A 24,855-nucleotide genomic window follows, 5' to 3' on the forward strand; every position below is an offset into this window, starting at 1 on the left:
CTCTTTTGCTTATAGATGGAAAAATGAACTGTTTAACTGAACAAGCCCACAGCCAGTTACAGCTGGCTTTAAGAATTTAAACCTCTTTGTATAAAAAATCTCTAATATGTGATGCTACCAAAAAGTCTGAGACCAGAGGATGCAGAACAAGAGGGATGATTATTCAGGGAGAACAGAGTCAATATGCAACAATTAAAAAAAAAAAAAATCCTTTAGACGTGACCAAAGATCTATGAATTTTTGCTTTGTGTCAAGATCCTCTTGAGGGCATATTTTGGACAATTGTCCGTTTGTTCAGTAACACTTCAATGACTTATGGCATTTTCCAAAGAGCAAGTTGCATAGAACTCTGATTATTTCTGTTTTATAGTTACATAACTTCAAATTGACGTAACAGTTGTGTAACTGAAATAATATCTAGTTAAATATCTTATAACACAAGACTGGTAGGCCTTATGGGTAAGTGAACATCTTGCTGCTTTGTGTGTCGTGGAAAAAGAGAAGATAGTCAACATAGTTATCAGTATGTGAAGGTTTATATTTATTTCAGCAGATTTTGGGTCAACGTGACAATGGCAGGGTATCCCGTTTACACAAAAATCTAAAGAACTCAGAAACATACAGTAACTATTTTCTTTACAGTATAATACAATAGCAAAGTATTCTTATTTGCCCAAGTTTCAAGGTGGTCAATAATAAAAAAGAATAAAAAAAACTTGTTTGTGTTCATTGTGGTGTGCATCTCATGCTTTTAAATGTTGGGTAAGCACTCATGCTCTCCTGATAATGATGATTTGTTTTCCTCCACATTTCCTTCATGCGCAAATCAAAGAATTGTCATGCAAAGAAACATTTCTTCTTCAATTGATTTGGTGAATTCTGCACATTTCTCTGCATGAACAGTTTGACAGGAAAAGTAATAGTGTTCCACTTTATATTAAAATGTGTCAAATGTGTTGGACAACCTAGTTTTCCTTTCTTTTCAGGATGAATGAAGTGATTTTAGGCCCAGAGGCTATCAGCTGGAAGCACTACATAACTGATCCAGGTTTCTACAGAAACTAGATGACGTTCTCAAAGAGCTGCATGGAAGCCATTATGTTTTCATCCTGTTGAGAAGAGAAAGCAGATGCAAGTGAAAGTGTGTTGTCGTGCACACAGCTGCACGATCTTGACAATCACTGTGTGTTAAACTTGTCAGTTTGATGGTGGGATTACCTTTTGGCAGGTTTCTATGAATTCATCAATAGTCACCACTCCGTCTCTGTTTCGATCCATTTTCTGAAAAATGTCACGCGTGAAAAGGATAGATTTCATATTTAATCAAATAAAGTTAATTAAAGGGGACATATTATGCTCATTTTCGGATTCATACTTATATTTTGGGTTTCTACTAGAAAATGTTTACATGCTTTAATGTTAAAAAACACATACATTTTTTCACACTGTCTGTCTGTTATTTTGCTTATTTTTGCAGGGACAGCACACAATTAAAAATACTTGCACCATAGTAAGCTTCCAGCTAATTTACATCTGTTATGAGCTGTGTACATTTCTCTGTTCTCTTGAGAGTTTCACAGTAGTTATATAGCACCTCAACCTTCTTATAATAAACATAAAAGGCATGGTAGCTTACTTTTTTAAAATACGGGACCATTAATCTACGGTACAAAATCACAATTATGAAAAGCGGCATTGCTTTTAGATGGACTTTGTGCCATTTATTGTTAAATTAGATTTTATTTTTTTAAGCGTGTAATGGGTTAAACACTACAGTAATCAGGTTTAGTGACACGCTGTGGTCTTGAGTCAGTACAATATTTGGATGTTATACATTAAGATGTCAGGGATTAGGCTGTGTGGTTAAGTGGTTGCAGAGATAACATACCTGGAAGAATTTCTCCACGTGCTCATATGGAGTTTCGTCTCGTACACCGGGTAAAGTATACCTGCCCATCATGTCATAAATTGACGTCATTATTGCCATCATTTCCTGCAGGACATACAGTGACATACAGTACATCTGCAGAAATAAGGACCCTGATTGGTACGTTTTCTCATAAGTGAGAATGATTTGCTGAATGTACCTCTTTAGTAATGTAGCCATCTTTGTTGATATCATACAGGTTGAATGCCCATCGAAGTTTCTCTGTAACAGAGCCTCGAAGCAACACAGACAGTCCTATCACAAAGTCCTGAAAGAGCAATTAGAAGTTTGATTATTAGCTTTCATCATTGCACTTAAAAGTGAAACTAAAGCGCTGCCACCCATGACAAATTACCTCAAAACATTCTGGCCCTGCTGAACTCACCTCAAACCGGATGGAGCCGCTTCGGTCCATGTCGAATGCGTTGAACAAGAAATGTGCATATGTGGTTGCATCTGAGAACAAATTATGAGTGGATGGAAATGAATACAAATTGGCCATGTTTAATCACAATATCTGTTTTACATTGAGAGGCATGAATAACTATGGTTGTCTTACAACCTTTAACAGATTTGTTTCATTTTTCATTCATACCACACAAGCTTAGATTAATCAACTAAAAATTTATGAAAATATTAGTTTTAATGGGGATTAACTGATAAATATTAGCAAACAGTGAGGGCAGTCTGCTATATGCTAATATGATACCAATTTCATTGGTTACATACTGTACCTCCTTGAGGGAAGAACTGTGAGTAGATGGTCTTGAAAGTTTCTTCATCCACAAGCCCACTGGGACATTCCTATAGAAAGACAAAAACACATTTAGGGGCCCCGTTCAATTACATTGCAGCCATGTTCACAGCGGCCAGGCTGCAGCGCTCACGCTTAATATTGGACCAATTAAAAAGAAAAAAAAGTTGTTGCCATTAGTCACTAACACAGAAAAACATGGAGCAAAAACTACTGAAAGGGGCCTTTTAACAAACAGAGGTTCATTTTCAAATTGATTTGCTGACTGAGCAGGTATGTACAGATGCATTATAATGTGTACTGATTCAATAATTTTCTACGTTAAAGACATATATTTAATAATTACACGGCTAATACACACTATTACTAAAAGTATGCTGATACCCCCATTCGCTTTTGTGTCATTCAAGATTCAAGATTCAGATTCAAGAAGCTTTATTTATCCCGAGGGAAATTATTGTGCAACAGTTTCGATACAAAGGCGGAAAAGGATCAGAGTAACAATAAGCATAAACATAAATCAAATTAAAATAAAGCTAACGTCAGATAAATCAAGCAATGAACCAAGTGTGACAGAGTGCAACAGACGTCGTGGTTAAGCGTAGGTATATACAATATACAACAATTCATGGTTTCATCTTAACAAGGGGTGTCAAACTCTCAAGTGGGCTGGACCAGTAAAGTCATAAAGTCGACAACCCCAGATTTTTCTTTTTGTTTTAGTGCAAAAAAGTAAAAGTACATTCTGAAAATCCCCATTTGGTTAACCTGACATAGTCCTAAATGTTATAAACTCTCTATTTAATATGGCATTTACAGTTAAAATTCAGGTTATAAAATTGGGTTTTGGCCCAAAACTGCTGCTATGATTTGGGCTTGAGTTGGGTTTGGACAGAAACTATGCAGGTTCCTACAGGGTCCGGACCAAGCCCCCACCACAGCGACTTCCTGGTTGATCCAATATGGAAGTGCCTAAAATTGCAGTTCTCTGAGTGTCCACTAGGGGCTGGTTTCATAACAGAGCAGTTTCTCAGTGACCCCCATGTTAAACAGGCCGTTTTCACTACAGCATAATTAAACCTGTTTAAGGCCCGGTACAGAAAAACATTCTAGTCTGTGATTAGGTCATATCTCCATGACAACACTGAGGGGGTAAATTTTTTTGTTCCAGGCTAGTTTTTATTTTATTTGAGGTTTATGAATATTTATTATAACCCAAATCATGAGCGATTCCTAAACCTTACCTAATACCTTTGATGCCTACATCTAAATAAATGCAGATAGCAGCCCCCATTAATGGCAATGGGTTTTAGAAAGAGATGTTTAATATTCACATAGGGTGAAATATTTTGGAGTCTAGATACTTTTGGCTACGTACTATATATCGGGTTTAAGGAATTGTAAATTCTGTCAGAAAGTTGGCTTTATTCCTGTTCAATGATTGCTCACATTTCTATTGATAATGTCTAATGATAGTTGTAAATATGGAAGCTCCTCCTCTCATATCAAAACCACCGGAGAAGTTTTTTGGATGAACAGCTGACGGTGTTGATTGTTTTCATACATTTTTGAAGCCTCTGTAAAGCGACTGAAGCTCCTTCCTGGTGAACTGTGTCTGGGCCTGGAGCTGATCGAGCCCCTCAGGTTGGTGACGCACCATTGAGAGTTCAAAGTCGCTGTCACCGATGTCTGTCAGTGGGAAACAGAGAAAACAGGGGTGGGGTGGGAAAGGGGGGGCGGGGGGTGTAGCAGTAAGACAAGAAACAAAGAAAAAAAAGGATGGAGAGGAGTTGAAAATACTCCAAAATCAAAATAAATGGGAGGCAAAAAAAATGTACAGCACATAACTCAAAATGCTCACCATCTTTACACAAACAAGGAGGGTTTAAGAAGGAAAGGTGAGACAAGGAAATAGGTAGGAGATAAAAGGGGGTAAGAAAAAAAGAACAGTCTTGGTTAAATATGATAAAAGAGGAGATCACAGGACATTTTTTATAGAGAAATGGGAAGAATTATGAATAAGAGGACCTTGTAGCGTGGAGAAATTAGGGTGGTTAGAGGAAATAAGCAGATAGTAGGTAGAGTATAGACCTTTCTTATTGGTCCAAAATAACTCCCTCTTTCACTCTTTATCTGTAAAAATGTAATAAACACACAGTCGTTTACTCTTTAATAAGGAATATATTGAGTTTTTTGACATGAGTTACGTATCATTTTTTTGGCGTCATTTATAGATATAGAGTCAGATTTTTAGCACATGTAGTGCTCTACACCTAATTCTTTGCTGAAGAAGTTGAGAGAAACTATAACAAACAATAGTATGACGTAACTAGTGCAGACAGGGGTAACAGCAGGCATACAGTTTACTTCTTCCTGCTTTATTGTGGACATTGTTGAGGTCATTACGGCATGAATTTCAATTCTGACACTTGACTTAAATAAGGAAATATAAGTAGCAATTAGGGAGTGATTTTAGACACAGCCTTTGACTTGCCATATAATCACAGGTGTCACTAATGAACACTGATGAAGTCTCTGTACTAGGATGTATCACACTCAGTGCAGGCATAATTCATCTTATTTGTAACACCTGTGTTTGACAAATCTTAAAATGTCCAAAAAGGGAATAAAGGCATTACTATATCAGCCAGAGGGACGAAACGGACAAGTTCAGTTCAATCAAAGAATGAAGCGGGAGAAGTTTACAGAGGGGGCTGGGATTAAATTAGACTTAATAATAATGTGCAGAGGAATACCACGGGAGGTACTCACCATCTAAGAGCAAAAATACAAGTTGGAAAAGATCAGGAAGAGATGGTGATGAAGAAATGAGAGGGGAAGAACCGTTAAAACATCTCGATATATGCAAGTTCCCAATATTTACCAACACAGTGAGTATACTGTTGAAGGATAGATTCACATTTTTGTTTAAAAAAACAACATTAAAATGCCAATATGTACACTGAAAGAGGGTTTGGTTGCTGTAAATGCATGACTCTTTCTATGTACATTATGTACAATTTACCTATAAAAATGTTAACCTATCCGTTAATACAGCCAGCATGTGACTGTTCTTACTCATCATTCTAGCATCCCAATTGAAGTCAACATAAAACAAGAAAGTTTAAGAAGATTATTGTTCTAACAGAGCATACAGAACACCAAAAACAAAGCTAACAAACAAACATCTCTTTATGTCTTACCTTCCAGTGACAAGGGCTCCCAAACCCCAAACTGTTTGAGTACTACATAAAACAGTCCGATTACAACAGCAATGGCAATTACTTCCATGCCATCCAATCCCATTGTTGCCTCGCATTAGATATTGCGTATGCAAAAGCACTTTAAAAAAAACCTTATCCTCCTGCCACGTCCTTTCTTTATCAGTGTTTTTGCACAGGCATCAGCAATTATGTTCACTTAAATGAAACCCTGACTTAAACCACTGACTAGTCAGACAAAAAAGCAGCTCATAGATCGGCTGCAGAGTATCTTCCTTTAAGTTTAAAGTCCATCATGTGCAAAAAAAATATCAAATTCAGAGTGTTAATCCCCCCAAATGATCCAAATCTTCCTCCACTTGCAAACGATCCATCTCTGGTACTACGCGCCGGCATTTTACCTCCTTGTCAGTTCGTTTTAGGATTTTTCCCACAACTCCATCAACTCAGGGGCTCCACGCCCCACTCACTTCATCTGCTCTTACTCTGTCCTGAGCTGTGTATATGTGTCTGTTTGTGCGTGTGTGTTTAAGGTTGGTATGGGGGTTGTTACTGAAGGAATTTCTGTACTAATAGTCTCTGATTGACAGTCTAAGCTGTCTTTATTTGCTCAGTCATTTCAAGGATGCAAAGCTGTAAAACCAAGCATTGATCCACATCCGCTGATGGCTGGGATATGAACAGCACTTAGAATGAAGAAGCCTGCCCTGCCCTGTGTGGCGCTGCTTGTGTCTACTTGGTCCTTCAGTCATACGCACGCTCAATAACTCAGGAGGATTCACTCAGAGCTGACAAACAGAGTGACCATTGTGACTGTTAAAACGGGTGCTTTGTTTCAGACATTGTAGTTAAGAATAGTAAAGTTGAAGTGAATTGTATCTGTGCTGCAAAGGCGAGCTGCACACCTCAGAGGTCAATTTGTAGCTTCTGTAAAATGCTCCACATAACCTACATGCAGAGTATTGATGGTCTAAAAGTGCAAAAACTTCTTTCACTTTTAGTTGACATGAGTGAGTCTTGGTATGATTATAATGTGCCGGAGGACAATGAGAGTGAAGAAGAATATGAGTACAGTTTACAGATGATGACTCTGCACAACATAATGGACTCAGTTAAAGTACAAAGGGGCGTGGAGGACAGATCAATTGTTGAGAGTTAAAATATTGGTCTTAGAATAGGTAGAGAAAACGTACCAGCAATGCATTTCAAAAGCAAATGTAAATGTAACTGGGCTGAATCAGACAGCTACTGAGATAACGAGTGATCTGGGACGGTGCCACTCCAAAAAAACTAAATACATTTGATAATATGGCTGCAGTGTTCCAGTTGTATGCCTACATTTGAAAGTTCAGAGTGAAATTTTAATGTCAAAGTGCTATGTTTTTCCTATAAAAAAATCGTGCAGTATATGACTCTTGTGAAGCTCCGATGAAGTTGTTTATAGCAGAATATGTCAGCATATGAAATAAAATAGTAAACCGAGACTATAGCATTAAAGGTCCCATGTTATACTCATTTTAGGTTATATATACGATACTGTATAATATGTTCTGCTGGAACATGCTTTGATAAAGAAAACAAAAAAAAACAACATTGTTTTTCTGTATTCACTCTCTGGCTGTAATGCTCAGTTTTAGCGCCTGTCTCTTTAAGGGCTATAGGTATATATTGTAATTGTGATAGCATAAAAAAGGGCAGGGAAATCTCACCTTTTATAATATGGGACCATTTAGATTGTTTGTGTTTTTGCAGTGATCACACTGTTTGTTCTCACTTTAACACCTTCACTCAGAGGAGATGTCCCTTCCTCCCATTGGACGGACCAAAATAACCTTCCAAAATAATGTGCTTAACTTTGCCTTATATCAGACAGCAGAATATAAACTGTGAGATCAGAGGTGATCGATTGCTCAGCTCATAAAATGGTGCCACTAGTTACCCCTTTACATACATATATGGATTTTCTGCAGTGTTTTTGATGTGTGGGTTAAACCTACTTTACCGGACAGAAACACACTCAGCCATTACACGACATGCAAGATGTATGAGCTCATGTGGGAACTCGCCTGCCATAAAAATAATGCAGCATTATAGTGTTTAATGCACCCTAAGTGCTGATCTATCCCTGTTCTTCTATTAAATACAGACAAGAGTGAGGTGGCTTAAGCATGCAGAGATGCAGACAGTGCAGTCATCCGTCTCACCATCAGGTTTTAATGACTGCGGTGAGAGCAGCATTACAGCTCAGAGCCTGAGCTCATCTATCAAAAACTGTCACACAGGTTCTCAACACACTACTGAACTTTGCTCTCTCTCAGCCTTTTTCTTAGAGCATGCTTTTAGCTTTTCCAATAATTTCTATGCATTTTAGTTTTGGCAATAAACTACCGTTCTGGAGACGCTTCATACACACCTTGCATTGTGCAAAAGGAGCTCCCACCTTTCCTTTCATACAATGTTTGTCCAGGTTTCATTAAACTGTGCATTGCATTTTGAAATCATTTCCTGAAAAAACTATAAATTAAAATGAGATGGCATTACCTCTCCTTTTAGACGCTGATATAATATGACAGATATCCCAAATGTTTAGAACTCTGTATAATATGATATGAAAGATAACTTCTTCTCTTATACTGCTATCAAGAAGAAGAGTTTGCAGCAGGCCTAGCAGCAGCCAAAATGACAATTTATTGTACATTTTAACCTAAGAGAATATTTGGCCAATTCACACATTGCCCCTTTCAAAGTGTCATACTGTATAATTATGGATAGGATGTACAAATAAGAGTATTTTAATATTGTAGTTCATCGATGTGGAGACCCTTTAAGATAGTTTGTATACTAGTAGGTAGATTCATAGTATAGTACTGCATCATAAGCCTGGCATCACCAGACTAATTTGTGAATGCAAATCTGCCAATGCAAATTAAACACAAGCTTGACAGATTTGTCTGGTTCCCAGGCAACCATCATATCACTCACTCACTCATCTTCAACGGCTTATTGGGTCGCGGGGGCAGCAGCTCTTGCACGGGACCCCAAACCTCCCTTTCCCGGGCCACGTTAACCAGCTCTAACCAGCCATAGTAGGTCTAACGTGTCATCACCGCACACAAACGTGCATAGCAAAGACTTTACATCATACGCAAACTGAAATCACTGTCTGCAGCCCCCCACCTACTCATACTCCTCTACAAAAGCATCATCCAACCCATCCTAACGTGCTGTTTCCCTGCTTCTTCACCCTGCTCAGTGTCACCAGCAGAAACAATCTCCTCCAAATCTCACACATAGCAGCCAAAATAATCAGCCTCCCCAACCCCAGCCTCATAGAAACAATTGACATTGCTATCATATGCCTGGCACGTGTGATAGTCAGCAGCTCGGATCACCCCCTGAACCCACACTTCACTCTCCTCCCAACTGGCTGCATATACAGGGTGTTAGACTGGAGGAGAGACAGTTTTAAAAGAAGTTCTGTCCCCTCAGCCATCACAGTGCTTAACAAAAATATGTAAATCATTGCTATGTGCTGTCTATATGTCTATATGTTGTTCTGGAGATATGTGGGAAGAGGGTCTATTTGTTATTTGTGGGGAGAGGGTGTGTTATCTGTATATGTTGTCCATATGTTGTGCCTTTTTAAATGTATGCTGCCATGAAAAAAGAACTGACTTGTGTGAAAACGATGATCCCCTTGGGGACAACAAAGAACCTAACCTAACCTAACCTAACCTAACCTAACCTAACCTAATTGGGGGATCCTGAGATGTTACCAGGCAAGTGTGGAGATATAATCTTCCCCAAGGCCTCCTCCCAGCTGAACATACCTTGAGCACCTCCCTAGGGACGCCCAGGGGGTATCCTTACTAGATGCCCTAACCACTGGCTCCTTTCAACGCAAAGGAGCAGCGGCTATACTCTGAGTTCCTCACGGATGGCTGAGCATCATATCATATAAGCATATTCATGTAAACTAAAATGATCAGATATGGAGTATGTAGTGCAGTAAGTTTTCCTCTGAGGTTTAGTGGAGTAGAAGTGCACAACAGTACATAGCAGAAAATGGATATACTTAAAAAATAGTACACTAAGAAGTCTGCAGTGCACCAGTGGGTTTGCTAATGTAATGTAAATTGGGTAGTCTAAACAGTGTGCAGTAGAAAAGTGGTTCTATCTCAGCTATGGCCAAACTGACATCTAGAAACAGTGTTATTCTTACTTTCAGCTAGAGGAACACAAATGTGTACATCATGTTGCACAGTGCATCATAGCACCATAGCTTTTCTTTCATTATTAAACACACTTTCCAGCATGATATTTAAAATGTTCGTAATATTTGTTTATGTGAGAGCAACAGGTATTCTTAATGGGTCGTTCTGCTTGGACTCTTGGGTGCTATGATGTTCACCAACCAGTAGATGGCGATCAAGTTGTATTAAAGTGGAGGAGAACTGCTTGAAACATAACCAATATGTCCATTTTAATATGTAACTTCTGGTCCTGATGGGTTAACATAACACTAAGTGAGACAGTAAGAATAATGATGCATTTGAGCTGAACTTTTGACAAAAGTTTCAATACATTCCTACTTATGATGTACTTAAAGGATTCATAAATTTAAAAAATAGGACCAGTTCCTTGCTACAGTCCAAATAAGGTGGATGGGATACATTGTTTAAAGTGAGTGAGCTAAAAGTGATGGTTTGTCAGCCATGAGAGCATTTGTTCTGTTACCATTTTCATCGTGTGTCTGTTAGCAGAGAGAGAAGCCGGCACTAAATGAGTGGGTGACAACAGCAGGTCATTTCTGGAAACCGCAGAGGAGAAATTGTGTCTGCTCATCACTGTGATTGTTACCCAGGCTGATTAAAGTATCAAAGGGGGAAATATGTTTTATATATCATATGAAATAAGGGAGTTATGAGATAATGCTAGCGACATATTGCGGATTAATGTCTCTTATATCTCTCTTGTCTGTGAAGTGCGTGCACAGTCTGCACTGTCAATAATAGAAAAACCAAGAAAAAGGGGGCATGTGGGAGCAGTCAGTGGGAATCACTATGCTCTTTGTCTTAAAAATGTGGCACTTTTAATTTTATATTACAGTGCTATATATTCTTTAATTGCCTTATTGATTTATTTAGAAATAAACTATTTGATAAGATTGAAGCTAGACCATAAGATGAAATCATCATCAGCGTTTCTTTGAGGTGAAGCAGTCAGACAGAAACAACAACTCTGTGTGTGTGTGTGTGTGTGTGTGTGTGTGTGTGTGTGTGTGTGTGTGTGTGTGTGTGTGTGTGTGTGCGTGTGCGTGTGCGTGTGCGTGTGCGTGTGCGTGTGCGTGCGTGTGTGTGTGTGTGTGTGTGTGCCGAGGGGGAGGGATTGCATGTATTACTCATGTTGTGGGGACACAAGTTCGTTTACACAGTCACATTGTGGGGACAAAATGCCAGTCCTCATAACGTAAATCATTCGAGTTTAGGGTAAAGACTTGGATTGAGGTTAGGATTAGGTAAGTATAGCATGAATGGTTATGTTTAGGAAATTAATTTAAGTCAATATGAAATGGAATCACAACTGTGTGTGTGGTTGTGTATGTGTGTGGTTGTGTGTGTGTGTGTGTGTGTGTGTGTATGTGTGTGGTTTTGTGTGTGTGTGTGTGTGTTTGTGTGTGTGTGTGTGTGTGTGTGTTTGTGTGTGTGTGTGTGTGTGTGTGTGTGTGTGTGAAACAGAGACACAGAAGAGCGAGCATTACATAGGGAGGAAAAGACGTAGTGGATCAAACTTAATTCTTTAAAGCAGAGTCAGCCGTTGCTATTGTTTGTATTCACAGCATTGCTTTTTAATTAAGCTTTGATGAATATTGTGGGTGAAAAAGCACCATCTACTGATGGCTTTAAATATGTACAATCTCTTTAAGCCACAACATCATGTGGAAGGTTTCTATTGGTGGAATACCATTATAAAACCACTACATACTCCATGAGATCTGTTCGACGGCCTGATGCTGAAATGTTTCTGAGTTTGTTTTTAGGTCTAACATGAGAACTCCCTTAAGATAAAGGCATTTTATTGTTTAAATAGTTACCTTTGAGTTTTCTTTTGCATTTATCCTGATCTAAAGAGCATCTCAAACTAACTCACTTTGAGTCTAGGAAGTGTTCCTCCCCAAACACTTTTTGATTCAATACATTGTTGAATGAGCTTGTACCTGGCCCTTGTTGTGTGGTACTCGCAATAATCCACTTGACGAGACAACAGTTCATCAAAGATTTGCGTGTCAGCCGGGGTTTCTGCCACTTGGAGCCGTCTGTATGTCCACCCGGGTTCGGATCTTTCCCATTGGCATCTGGCAGCAGGCCGCCATCCACTGCCTTCTCATCCCCCTGAGGAAGTACAGAGAAGAAAGTTTCCTCAAAAGAGAAGAAAGACCTTATGGTGCGTCTACACTTTCAAAACCAGAGGGTCCACATGAGTCACATTTACAGATGATGCAGAGTAGAAAACATTGCACATTGTCACCGTTGTAGTTTAAAGTTTGTCAGCCCTTGGGGGAGGGGACCCCAAGCAGTTGACTGCCACAGAACTCAATTTGAGCTGCATGAATGCCTTTTAGTGAGGAGACCTTATAACAACGTGGGTTTAGGTAACATGACATAAAAGTAGGTTTGGCACTGGCAAGCTATATCTGTTTTCATAGCTTTCTTTGGTGAAATCATAGCACTGCTCTTGCGACAGCCGGAACAGCAGCAGGAGTTACATTCAGACATCCAGCCAACGAGTTTGATTACACCCTACAGATCGATACTGCAGTAAAACGCCAATTTTCAAATGCTGAGAAAAAAAGGAGGTGACTATTATTTATCTCTTTGCTCCGACATGCTGCGTTTTTGAAAAGCAACATGCGGTTAAGGATCAGTTTATATAGTTTTGTAAAATGGTGGTCGTTAAAAAAAAAAGTATTCTACAGATTAAGACATATTACAGATGTTTTAAATGTGCTTAAATTCCAGAAAAAAAGAGAGAAATAATTGGGAAAAATTGAATATCATTGTAACACGAGCACTTATAAGAATAGGGACATGGAAGCTCTGTTGTTTCCAGTTATTTTCACCACCAAATAACATCTTCTCATCCCACAATGGATGCACACTCAATGTTTCTATATTCTGATTAATATTTCAGTGATAAAGAAAAGCTTTATATTTCAGAATTTCCGCGTCTGATTAAATAGCACAACTGATCTACTGTAAAATAATCCAAGGATAATAACTGTACACTATACTGTTCTGTCTGGCACTTCTACATGTTCAGTGGCTTCTTCCTTCCTTTTGTCATGTGGTTCTTTGATATTTCTGTGGCTTTTTTCGTCTTTTCCTAATCCTCCTTCTTTGTCTCTACAAAGTCCTTTAATCACATGTGATAAAGGGCTTTAAGAAGTTGAAATGTAAAGAGTTTGTAGAGAAAACAGCCATGGGGAGCTCCTCTGTCCCCCCTGGTCCCCTATTTGAATATGAAAGGATGCCAAAGTATACAGAGCATCAAGAATGTCGCTCAATAATTCACACTCTTTAAAACTGCATCAATAAAAGATCAGAGTTGGCTGCCACAGACCAGTGAGGTGAAAGATGACTTCAAGTAAAACACTAAGACTGATACTGGATGGACCCTCCAAAAGCCACAGACAAACAAACATATACTGTACACACACACACACACACACACACACACACACACACACACACACACACACACACACACACACACACACACACACACACACACACACACACACACACACACACACACACACACACACACACACACACACGTTATTATACAGCCTTCTGCAGCGTCTTAGGCCAAGTGATAACCCAATTATATACAAAGCAAATGATAAAATATCTTTCAAATTCATCATCTTTCGTGACATATTTAGAATTATTGTGACTCTGTGTTCAGAAATGAGTCTAAGAGATCTGAAGAAGAAGAGGATTTGGGGGTCTTAACATCCAGAGCGCTGCATTATTCAGAGGGACTGGAGCCATGTGTGCTGAGCAACGAGATGTTCCCTGTGATCATCTAAGTCGTCATGAACGCTGTGGGCGACCATCCTCCCCTGATCATCACATAGGTTCCCTTTGCGTGCATGCACGCACACATGCACAATGCTTGAAATGAAGACACAACCTAATATCAGCCAAAATACTGTCATTTCTTTTCCCAGCAAAGTTGCAAAAGAGAAAAACATCCAAAATGCATGAGCCTATGTTGGATGTTTTTCCACCTCGAACCAATTTTATTTCTGATTTGCTACATGGTTCAGGTGTTCTGGCCAACTGCACTAAACAACTTTCATGAAAAACACAGAATATTGTAGTAGCTGCCTTGAGGTTAGTATGACATACAGTGCATGTAATCATATTAACAGCCTGATATTACTCATGAACTGAGGTTGAGAACTTCAATTTTATGCTACTTTGTACTTCCATTTTATTACATTTCAGAGGGAAATATTGTACTATATATCCACCACATTATATATATTAAATATACATGTTTATAGATAAATCTACAGTTCTCAATCCACTGACTGTTAATGCAATAATTACAACATAACCCCAATAATGTATACATAGCACTCTGAAAGGGACCATTCTGCATAATTACTAATTATTTTTATTTATAATACGTCTGCTCACACAAATTTCAAATGCATGCCTCACTTAAATGTACGATCCACTGCTTTTCCCCTCTAATGTTCACTTAAGTGTAAAGACTTTCTAATACATTAAAAAGTACTAAGATCATATTAAGTTATCTACAGTACATAGCACAGGTAGATACACTACAAGAACCTACAGAAAAAATACCATGATTTATTGTTCTGCGGGCAAGTCTATCCCAGCAATAAGTAAATAATAAATTGTATAGTAATAAAGGTTTTTTGTACCTGCATTTCTTCTGGATGTGTGTTGCTGTTTTGCAGAATAAATGGCTGCAATCCTCCTCTGCTTGTGCTCCTCCAACGACCCTGAAGTGATCTGCAGCAGTGTGCAGAGAGACAGAGAGAAAACAGCTATTTGAAGGAGGAGCAGAGCAGCTCGGAGGGCTTAGCTCACACACACCAAGCTGAGGAAAAACACTATAAAAGTAAAACCATCACCGCTACAGATTAACAAACGCTCGAACCTGAAGAGTCAGAGGATTAATACATGATTCAGTCAGTGATCTGCGGGAGAGTCGTGGTCCTCAACAGATATGTAAGAGCATCGAAGCCTGAGCTGCTCTCAACAAGTGAAGGGGAGGCAAATAATTTATAGAGCGACAGAAGTAGCGAGGTGTGGATGAGGCGTTCACATCGTGACATATATTATTAGAAGTGCCAGACATATTAAAAACCTGCAGTGATGGGGTGTAGGTCCAAACTCAGACGAGCACTAACAGTGTGACTCTCTGAGGAAATTAAAAAGGATTGCTGGGTTTCAAACTCACTTACTGTCCAAATGGATTTGTTGATTTTATGCTCTCTGTGCCTGGTTTCCTGCTCAGATATAATAATTATAATAACAATAATAATAATAATAATAATAATAACAATAACGATAACAATTACAGGAAGAGTATTACATTTTTAGATTTACAGTCCCATCGTCAACAGACAGGACAGTCTTGCAGACTGCTTGTAACAATGTATTACTTTGATCCGCAAACTATGACTTTCTTCTTGCTGTAAAAGACAAATACAATGGCATCAGTCAATCCATTCTGTCACAATCAGTGCTTAAAAATATAAGCATATCACAAGATTCATTATGTGGTGGTCTCCCTAATGCAGGGGTGCCCAATCCTGCTCCTGGAGGGCCGCTGTCCTGCATGATTCAGGTTTCCCCTGCTCTAACGCACCTGATTCTAATGATGTGCTGGTTATCAAGCAGCTGAAGCATGTTGCAGGTTTGGAAATCGTTCAAATTAACTGCGTTAGAGCAAGGAGAAACCTAAAACGTGCATTGCGGTGACCCTCCGGGAGCAGGATTGGACGCCCTTACCCTAATGCATGAGATTGATTTAGGTGGTTTATTGGTTGCTTTGTTCTTGCCAAATGTTCTCAAACTACAGAAGAAAAGAAACTCCTATCAACACTGCATCGTAGGCTGCATATGACTTTGAAATGTAGCATTATAGCCTGGTTAGAGCACACTTTGTGCTGTGTCCCGTGGTTTCACATGAGCTTGGAAGGTAAACAAATACGAGTGCAGGAAGCTGCCTCTTGTTCCCAAAATATGCTCTGACATTGCCTCTGCATCTGCTTAAGTGCCTCATCTCAAATGAAAGTCATGGGGGTGGATCAGACAAAAAACAGAGATGAAGATCAACAGGGAGAGAGAGAGAGAAAGCAATATGGGTTGGGTGATGGAGCGAATTATATAAATTCCACTTTATGGGCATATCAAAGTCTCAATAAAGTCACACATGCACTGTGCACGTTATGGTGTGAGCATTAATTTGTGAAATTAATACAGTAAATTGCTTTTGTACACAATGATAATGCAAACACGTTGGTATCTAGCAGGTATCATGTTTTTACTGTATTTATTATCTTAGTTTAGCTTGTTAGCACATTAGCCAATTAGTACTAAACACAAATAACTGAGGTTGACAGTAATGACATATGTTTTGCAGGTATGTTATCATAAACCAAAGTATTGGTCAAACTGAAAAAAATGGCTCAATGATAGAGTTAAAGTGAAAGTCAAGGGATCATCAAAGTCATTCTAAGCCAAGCCACTAGTAAGGCTACAAATGTGATAAGAAAAATAACAAGCAGTTTGAAATCGAAATGAGATCACTCCTTTGACAATATTTCATTTACAATAAGATCCTTCTCAGATGTCAGAGAACACATGACTTGAAAATAGTATGTCAAGCATCGTTACCACCGTCATCATAACTGGAGAAATTCAGTATTTTCCTACCGTCTGTCCTCCTGCTTCTTATCTTCAGGTCTCTTGCTCCTGCAGACACTGAGGTTATTTTTAGCTCTTAAGTTCCAGAGAGCCTCCAGTTTCCCTGGAGCCTTACACATCAGCTCAGGGTTTAATTGAGGGTGTGTGTGTGTGTGTATGTGTGTGTGTGTGTGTGTGTGTGTGTGTGTGTGTGTGTGTGTGTGTGTGTGTGTGTGTGTGTGTGTGTGTGTGTGTGTGTGTGTGTGTGTGTGTGTATTCAATGCACATGCGTCTCCTGTGTGATTGTGCGTATGTGTGTGTGTGTGTGTGTGTGTGCGTGTGCATGTGTGTGTGTGTGTGGGTGAAAGGGAGCATCTTTTATTTTCTCTCGGTCCTCATAAATGTTGCATTTCTTTCAGAATTTGCCACAAACACTAACATGCATGGCTGCACAAATTTGTGCACATATTCACACTTTGTCTCCAGCTGTGACACAAATATCCACTGCTTCTCATACTTTTGTATGACAAGAGAAACAACCATAGCCTTGAAATGAGTCAGAGCATATAGAAGTGTTTATGTATTAAGGCAGATGAACAGCCTCACAGCAAAGAGACATTACAGTTGTCTTGTTGTTTACATTCAAAGGTTCAAACAGACAACAGCAATAGACACAGCAAAATTATAGAACCTGAATAAAAATGTCCACAGCTATCCCAATAAACAGAATCACATGATACGTTATGTTTTCTAAAATCTGATTTTGGTAAGATACCTTCACCATTGCATGGTGAGCAGGTAATTTATTAACCATTTTCACAATCTCATTGATCTTCAACAGCTTGACTTTAATTTGAGTGAAAAGTAGAAACTGCTGTTGTGTTTTTGCAGAACGAATTTTAGGGCTTGCAGTTTAGTATATCGAGCAAGAAATGTAACTTTTATCACACTATACCAACTCACCCACTCAAGTGTTTTTGACCCATGAGGTTTAAAGGAATCGTAATGCCAAAAGCATGTCAGCGTTTTAATTAACTCAGCAATCCTAATCTGTGTGTGTGTGTGTGTTAATTATGTGTGTGCAGGTCTGAGCAGCACTGAAGATGGTCATTTTTATTCAGACCACTGAAGGTTACAAGTTAATTGCACTGTGTGCCATTAATTAACTGATTCTCCACTAAAACCTCAGTGAATATGGAATACAGCAGATAAAAAATTCATATCACATTGTCTTTCTTCTTGCATAGAGTATATGCCCCACTCACCGCACATAATAACTAATGCAACACGTGCTGCGACACATCCACCATATCTGACCTGATTTATTGCAGGCTGATTGGATTGGAAGGTATGTCACATCTTTTTTTTAATCTTATGTAATATTTCATGCTTTCACATTTATTTCTATACATGTTGTGTACATAAAAAAACTTCTGCAGGGAAGAGGCTATAATCGTATACAAAGACCCGGGAAACTCAAGGCAAGAGACACAGAATTACATAAAATAAAAATATAGTTTGCCAGTTTGATTGCTATGTGAGTCATCTCAAATCATAGGTGGAGCAGGAGCGGTTGTCTTTATCTGTGGTATTCAGAAACACGCACACACGTTTTGCATAATTTTAATCTGTATAATGGTTTGTGCTTGTGGAAGACTCCACAGGGCATCACACCTGTAAATGTTCAGCACCACAGACAGCTCTAGTAGCTCTTTAGCACCATGGACAGCGACTGAGTTCAGAGGTCACACCATTACAAGCGCATAGATCTGCAGCACATCTGCAATCATCCCAGTGGTCCGCTAAACCAAAGGGAGAGGAGACAGACGAGCCGCTACTGCTGTCACACCCTGCCTAATTTCTCCACAGATGTGTCCGTACCTGCTCCCTCACACGCAGCTTCATCAGCTACTCATCGCTCTATCAGTCTGGTCACAATCTTTGCGTCATACTGTGCCTGTGGAAACAAACTTGTGACGACCGCACAAAGATAGTGTATAACACTCTAATTTACTATTTTACTTCTCAAACACAACTGGTTTTATTTATTTGGACACCAGATGTCACCATTGTCCCTAACATGACAAGTTAGCTGTAGACCTGCTGGTTCTCTCTTCAACAAGAGACTCAAAACATCTCAATACACTCCACACCAGGTAAGATGTCACATTTGCTATATTCTCTCTCTCTCTCTCTCTCTCTCTCTCTCTCTCTATCTCTCTCTCTCTCTCACAAACATACACACACACACACACACACACACACACACACACACACACACACACACACACACACACACACACACACGCATGCATGCATTTTAAAATTTAAATTTAGCTGCTACTAGTTTCACTCTCCTGACCTTTGCTTATGTTTCAGTGTATACTCAGATATTGTCTGTATTTACTTTACAGCCGTAATGTGTGATTAGCCTGATGTAATATTTAAACTGCTCACGTGCTAATATGTGTAGCGACTCACATAAATACTCTCAACTAGCGTGTTGTAAGCAAACTCTAGTTTATTGGACAGATGTTCCTACCCTCAGGGACCGAGCTGTAAATATCTGTTATAATAACTGGATGGGGGGAAAAGAAGTTCACAGGATGGCTGTAGTGTTTGTCCATGGTGGAGCTTGCCTGCAGCAGGGCGTTTTTTTTGTTCTCTGTGTAAATCTTTTAATGAGGTGTTTACCCTTAAGCGACAATGATTACTTACTGGGCAGAGAGCGTTGCCATAAAAAGGAGCAGGAAATCTGTTACCGCTCACAAATTTCTTGTTGCTCTCTCTCAGTCTCAGACACACACACACACACACACACACACACACACACACACACACACACACACACACACACACACACACACACACACACACACACACACACACACACACACACACACAACACACACAGATTTATGCATCAGGAAAGTCCTGGCCAGACAAAAATGCAGAATAGCATATCCATGGTCCTATCCAAAAAATGTGACGTCAGTCTGGAGGGAAAAGGAGGGGGCGCCCATTGAGATCCCCTCACTATCTGCTGAGGATGTGAGAGGCTGTTGCTGCTTCAGCACCACCCACTTCATTTCCCCACAATCAACAGGAAGAGTGGAGGCCAAAGAGAGCAGCCACTCTGCAGGAGAGGAAGGACGTGGAGGTCCAGCTGTACAGTCAGAACAAAGGAAAACTATCAAGGCAAAGGAATGAGCAAGAATCAGAAAGAAGTGAAGAAAATCCAGACAGTTTATCTGCAGAACTTGGAAAAACTAAACCAAGGGATAAAGCAAGAAAAGAAAAATTGGAAACCAAAGGAAGGAGACTTTGCTGCAGCGATGGAAAAGCTGCACCAGCCTCCCATAGCTGGAAAAGTAACCAAAAGCTCAGCACACAGAATCAGCAGAGATCTTACCTGCTCCATCTGCTTGGATCTCTTCAAACAGCCGGTGTCCTTGCCTTGTGATCACACCTTCTGCCAGGGGTGCATTGAGGGTTACTGGACCGGTCCCCGTGGCCCCATTCAGGGAGGCACAGGCTCCTGCCCTCAATGCAGGAAGGTGTACCCTGGGCAAAGCTACAGACCCAACCGCATTGTTGCCAACATAGTGGAGAGCTACTGTCAGGGTCTTGAGGAGAGCAAGACTGGACCTTGTCTGCCAGATGTTGCCGTGCCAGAGAGGGTTCCTGCTCCGGTCCCACGCTGCAGTAGACACAGAGAGGAGCTGAAGCTTTACTGTGAGGAGGACCAGGAGCTGGTGTGTCTGGTGTGCGGTCTCTCCCAGGAGCACAGGAATCATACTATGGTGTGTGTCCAGGAGGCTGAACAGAAGTACAGGGTGAGTTACTCTTTAAATGTCTGTTTATTGACTTTATTAAATGTACAGCAGTGTCAAGATCTCCCAATCCATCTGTTCATGAAGTTTAAAAGATTTCTGTTTATTTTCCAAAAGTCTAAATGTTAGAATGCATCTCTGGAAGAATGTATATTTTACTTAGTCCATATATATAGTATATAGTATATTTGGTCATTGTAATGGTGGAAACTTTATCCTCATCATTTAGATGAGGATAAAGTATAAATTCCATCATTGGAAGTCTTTTTTTTAATGTAAAATGAAGTTATAATCTATATAGATCTCTCTACTGTTTTGATCCAAAACAACGAGTATAAAAAGATGTCAGTATGCAGTGATGTTGTGTCTCTGTCCTGTCAGGCGTCTCTGAACAGCTCCATGGATTCCCTTAAAGCTGAGCTCAACACGGCGCTGCAGTGTGACAGGGAAGCTGAGGACGAAGTTAAGAAGCTCAAGGTGAGAAGAAACACACACATACATATCCTAATGCACACACTGCAATCACTTCTGGACTGAATGTCCAGTTTGACCTATTTAATGTCTTAAAATCAGATCACATCTTATTTCCGACACAGACAGTTTCCATCTTTGTGGCAACACTGTGAGTAATTTGCTTCAAGTGACAATGCCCATCATCTTCCACACACATAGGAGCACACCGCTGACCTGAAGCAGCGCATTGAGGCCCAATTCAGCGACCTGCACCAGTTTCTGTACCAGGAGGAGAAGCTGCTGCAGGTGAAGCTGAAGACGGAGGAGCGCAGAGAGCTGATCCGACTGGATGAGCACAAGGCCTTGCTGTGTGTGGAGATCTCTCGTCTGCAGAGAGCCGTCCACGAGATAGAGGACAAGCTGAAAGAGCAGGACGCCTTCACTCTACTCAGGGTAAGTTCAGTGCATATGAACTTCACACAGCATGAATATAGTCCATCTGGAAATGATTAACAGCATGATGAGTCAGCTCTGGGGATCATTAAGGAGAGAAATGCTGAGCTTTTAACTCATTTCCACAACTATTTATATCACAATGAAACAAGTAGAGATGCGAAGTGTTGGGTGAAAGTTAGTTTTATACGTCATCCTGTCACATAGCTCTTGCCAAAACAGCCTCCAGCATCAACACTCAAGACATAACTGAGAAGGGTGAGCAGGGTGTGACCATTTCAGCTTTCCTGTTTAAATTTGTACACTATTCTTAAAGGCCATAAACATGTTGATCATGTCGGTTTGCATTTACTTGAAGACTAACACTTAACAGACTCGTAAAAATGTTAACACTGTTGCTACTTTTCTAATAACAAAAGACTTGAGCCGTGAGTGGAGACAGGATGTAGGCCAGTGATCTCACTCGTTGATCTGGAGGATAAGGAGTTTAGCTCAGACACGGGGCCATACTCTGGGCCATGGCTGACTGTGGGACTTTCCCCCGGCCACAGGGAGATCCCACAGGGTGGGATAGCGTGAGCTCAGACATTGATGTAATGTGGAAAAAGCCATCTCTTCTTTCAGATATAACAAAAAGTAATCACCAGTGTCTGTGTTTATTCCTGTCTCGTTTCAGAGCATCAAAGTCCTGCTACAGAGGTGAGTATGGGAAACGTTCTAACAATTTTATCCTGGATGGGTTTTGTTTTTACTCTCGCTCTTTATTTTTCTGACTTTTGCTTTTGTTGGCAGGCCTTCACTGAAATTTGAGAAACCCACGTTTACACCGCCCAGTCTGTGCGAGGGTCGGTTTGCAGGGCCCCTGCAGTACAGAGTGTGGAAATCAATGAAAGGAAGCATTTATCCAGGTAATTTAAAGGTCCCATATTGTAAAAAGTGAGATTTTCATTTCTTTTTTTTATTTTTTATTATGAAGCAGGTTGAGGTGCTATATGAATACTGTGACAATATCAAAATGCTAAATCCATAGAAAAATGCACCCAGCCCCATATCAGAAATTGTGGCTCTAAATGAGCCGTCAGGACTTCTGTAATGTTGTGATGTCACAATGTCATTCTTGGTGTCTCCTTTTAAAGAGAGAGGCGCTAAAATGGAGCATATCAGACAGAGGGGGAATACAAGTATATTCAGACGGACAGGATGAGGAAATAAATGTTTTGAAAATTAAAGCATATAAACATGTTCTAGTAGAAACCAAGAACACAAGTATGAACCTGAAAATGTCTCCTTAAAGTGACACTGTGGCCCCATCTGTCTTTGCAAATGTAAATTACAAGCACTGATGATAACGAGAGCATCAACACATGTTATCAAAGATTCTTTTAAATCTTGTCTTATTTTGTACTTTTTTGTTTTTTAGTTCCAGCAGCCATCACATTTAACTCCAGCACGGCCAACCCTTGGCTCAGCCTGACCTCCTCTCTCACCTGTGTTCGCTACCAGACCTTTAACCACACCGTGCAGGACAACCCTTACAGGTTCAACGCTGCCCTGTCACTGCTCGGAAGCCAGGGCTTCACCCATGGGCGCCACTACTGGGAGATTGAAGTCTACAGCAGCACAGTCTGGACTGTGGGGGTGGCCCGAGAGTCGGTGCCCAGGAAGGGAGTCATCAAAGCCCTCCCAGCCAATGGCTTCTGGACTCTCTCCCTCTCTTACGGGATACAGTACATGGCTGGCACTTCACCCCCCACTGTCCTGTCCCTGGAAGAGCCACTGGCCAGGATCGGGGTGTACCTGGACTACAAGAGGGGCCTGGTGTCCTTTTACAACGCAGAGTGCATGGCACACCTCTACACCTTCAGGGAGACCTTCAGGGAAACGCTGTACCCTTATTTCAACTTGGGATTTCTGGATAAAGTGCATGAAAATGAGCCTCTCAAGGTTTTCTTACCAAAGATTTAAAAAACTGTGACAAAAATACAAGTGAAACGGGACCAAAACGGTTAAAAAGTTACCAAACGTGGAAAAATGTACTTTCTTTTGTAGGTAATTATAGTAGAAGATCATTTGTAATTTTGCAATTTACATTACGTATTATAATTATCTGTCCAATAGAAACAGATGTATCTTAAAGGGGCCCTGTGGAGTCAAACAAAAGTAATCTTTAAGTTCAGCATTGCTCAAATGAACCGTGTGGATCCTTATGGTCTAACAAACACGTCAAGTGCCTTTACTTCCTCATAATATATTCACAATTTTCATTCCAGCTTTGTTTACGCCCATGTTTGCTAGCTTTCAGTTTTCTTCTTACCTGTCTTTGCTGGTGCACTATGCAGCATATCTTGGTGCTACTGCCCCCTGTTGATCAGTGGAACAGCGTGAAACCATTCATAGGACCGTGAATACATCAGAGAGAAAAAACAACACCATTCATAGGACCGTGAATACATCAGAGAGAAAAAACAAGGACTCGCTAAGTGAAAAAACAGCTCTATAGCGCGACTAGAGGAATGAAACTCCACATGGAACCTTTAAGCAACATTTTTGTGACACTTTGCTCAGTTTGTAGACTGAATCTGCTGCCACACATTTCGTTTCAGAGAAGCTGTGCTTCAGTGTAGAATGTGAAACTGTTTGGTTACTGGCTCTCGTAGTGCGCTATTATTTTTGTAAGGTTTCAATCATCTTTCTTGTGCACGACACTAAAACATTCCTTTAAAATCTTTATCACTCTATACAGTGGTTTTATGACATGTTAAAAATAATGTACATTATGTTTTATTTGATTATACAGTGTCATATCATATCATTCATATTATCATATTATGATATGCAGTGTTTGGTGCAAGGAACTTGGGAGGTGTTAGGCTTTTTGGATTTGAAATGGTAGCAGAACGATGATAAGACATCTGCAAAAGCAGCTTTGGTTTAAAAGTCTTTTGTATGTTAACAAATAGTTTTCATTTTGGATTTCTACTTTGTACTTGTCATGATTGATGCATTGATTGTTCCAACTGTCTACTGTTTGGTCCGAGGGCTGACGCATGTTAAATGACACCCAATATCACACTGAATTATATGGGCAACATTTTAATAAAAGCATTTCTTGAAGCCTTTTTCTTTCCCTCCAAACGTGCTTATCCCAACATAAAAAATAGAACATTGTTGTTATTTGATCACATGCTGTATATGTTGAAGTCATTGTTTAAGAGTAACTGTCCCCAGGAAGAATCTCACACACACACACACTCCTGCCGGG

General features: G+C 40.0%; 2 protein-coding genes across 2 annotated transcripts; one reads left to right on the forward strand and one right to left on the reverse strand.

Annotated features, from left to right (window-relative positions):
- Positions 1-981: 981 nt before the first annotated feature.
- On the reverse strand, positions 982-20,283 carry LOC310958704 (calsenilin-like). The gene is made up of 10 exons (XM_083929763.1): positions 20,267-20,283; positions 14,862-14,952; positions 12,120-12,294; positions 4,246-4,370; positions 2,662-2,731; positions 2,313-2,383; positions 2,088-2,195; positions 1,889-1,993; positions 1,219-1,281; positions 982-1,109 (listed from the first exon to the last, which is right to left on the reverse strand). The coding sequence occupies exons 2-10, from the start codon at positions 14,865-14,867 to the stop codon at positions 1,062-1,064; spliced, it is 771 nt and encodes a 256-aa protein (XP_083785889.1). The 5' UTR covers positions 14,868-14,952; positions 20,267-20,283; the 3' UTR covers positions 982-1,061.
- trim69 (tripartite motif containing 69) lies at positions 20,015-24,707 on the forward strand. Its single transcript, XM_083929762.1, has 6 exons — positions 20,015-20,690; positions 21,069-21,164; positions 21,360-21,593; positions 22,270-22,292; positions 22,386-22,501; positions 23,014-24,707. Exons 1-6 carry the CDS (start codon positions 20,061-20,063, stop codon positions 23,556-23,558), a joined length of 1,644 nt encoding a protein of 547 aa, XP_083785888.1. The 5' UTR covers positions 20,015-20,060; the 3' UTR covers positions 23,559-24,707.
- The last annotated feature ends 148 nt before the right edge of the window (positions 24,708-24,855 follow it).

Source organism: Echiichthys vipera (assembly GCF_963691815.1).
Source record: "Echiichthys vipera genome assembly, chromosome: 16".
NCBI lineage: Eukaryota > Metazoa > Chordata > Actinopteri > Perciformes > Trachinidae > Echiichthys > Echiichthys vipera.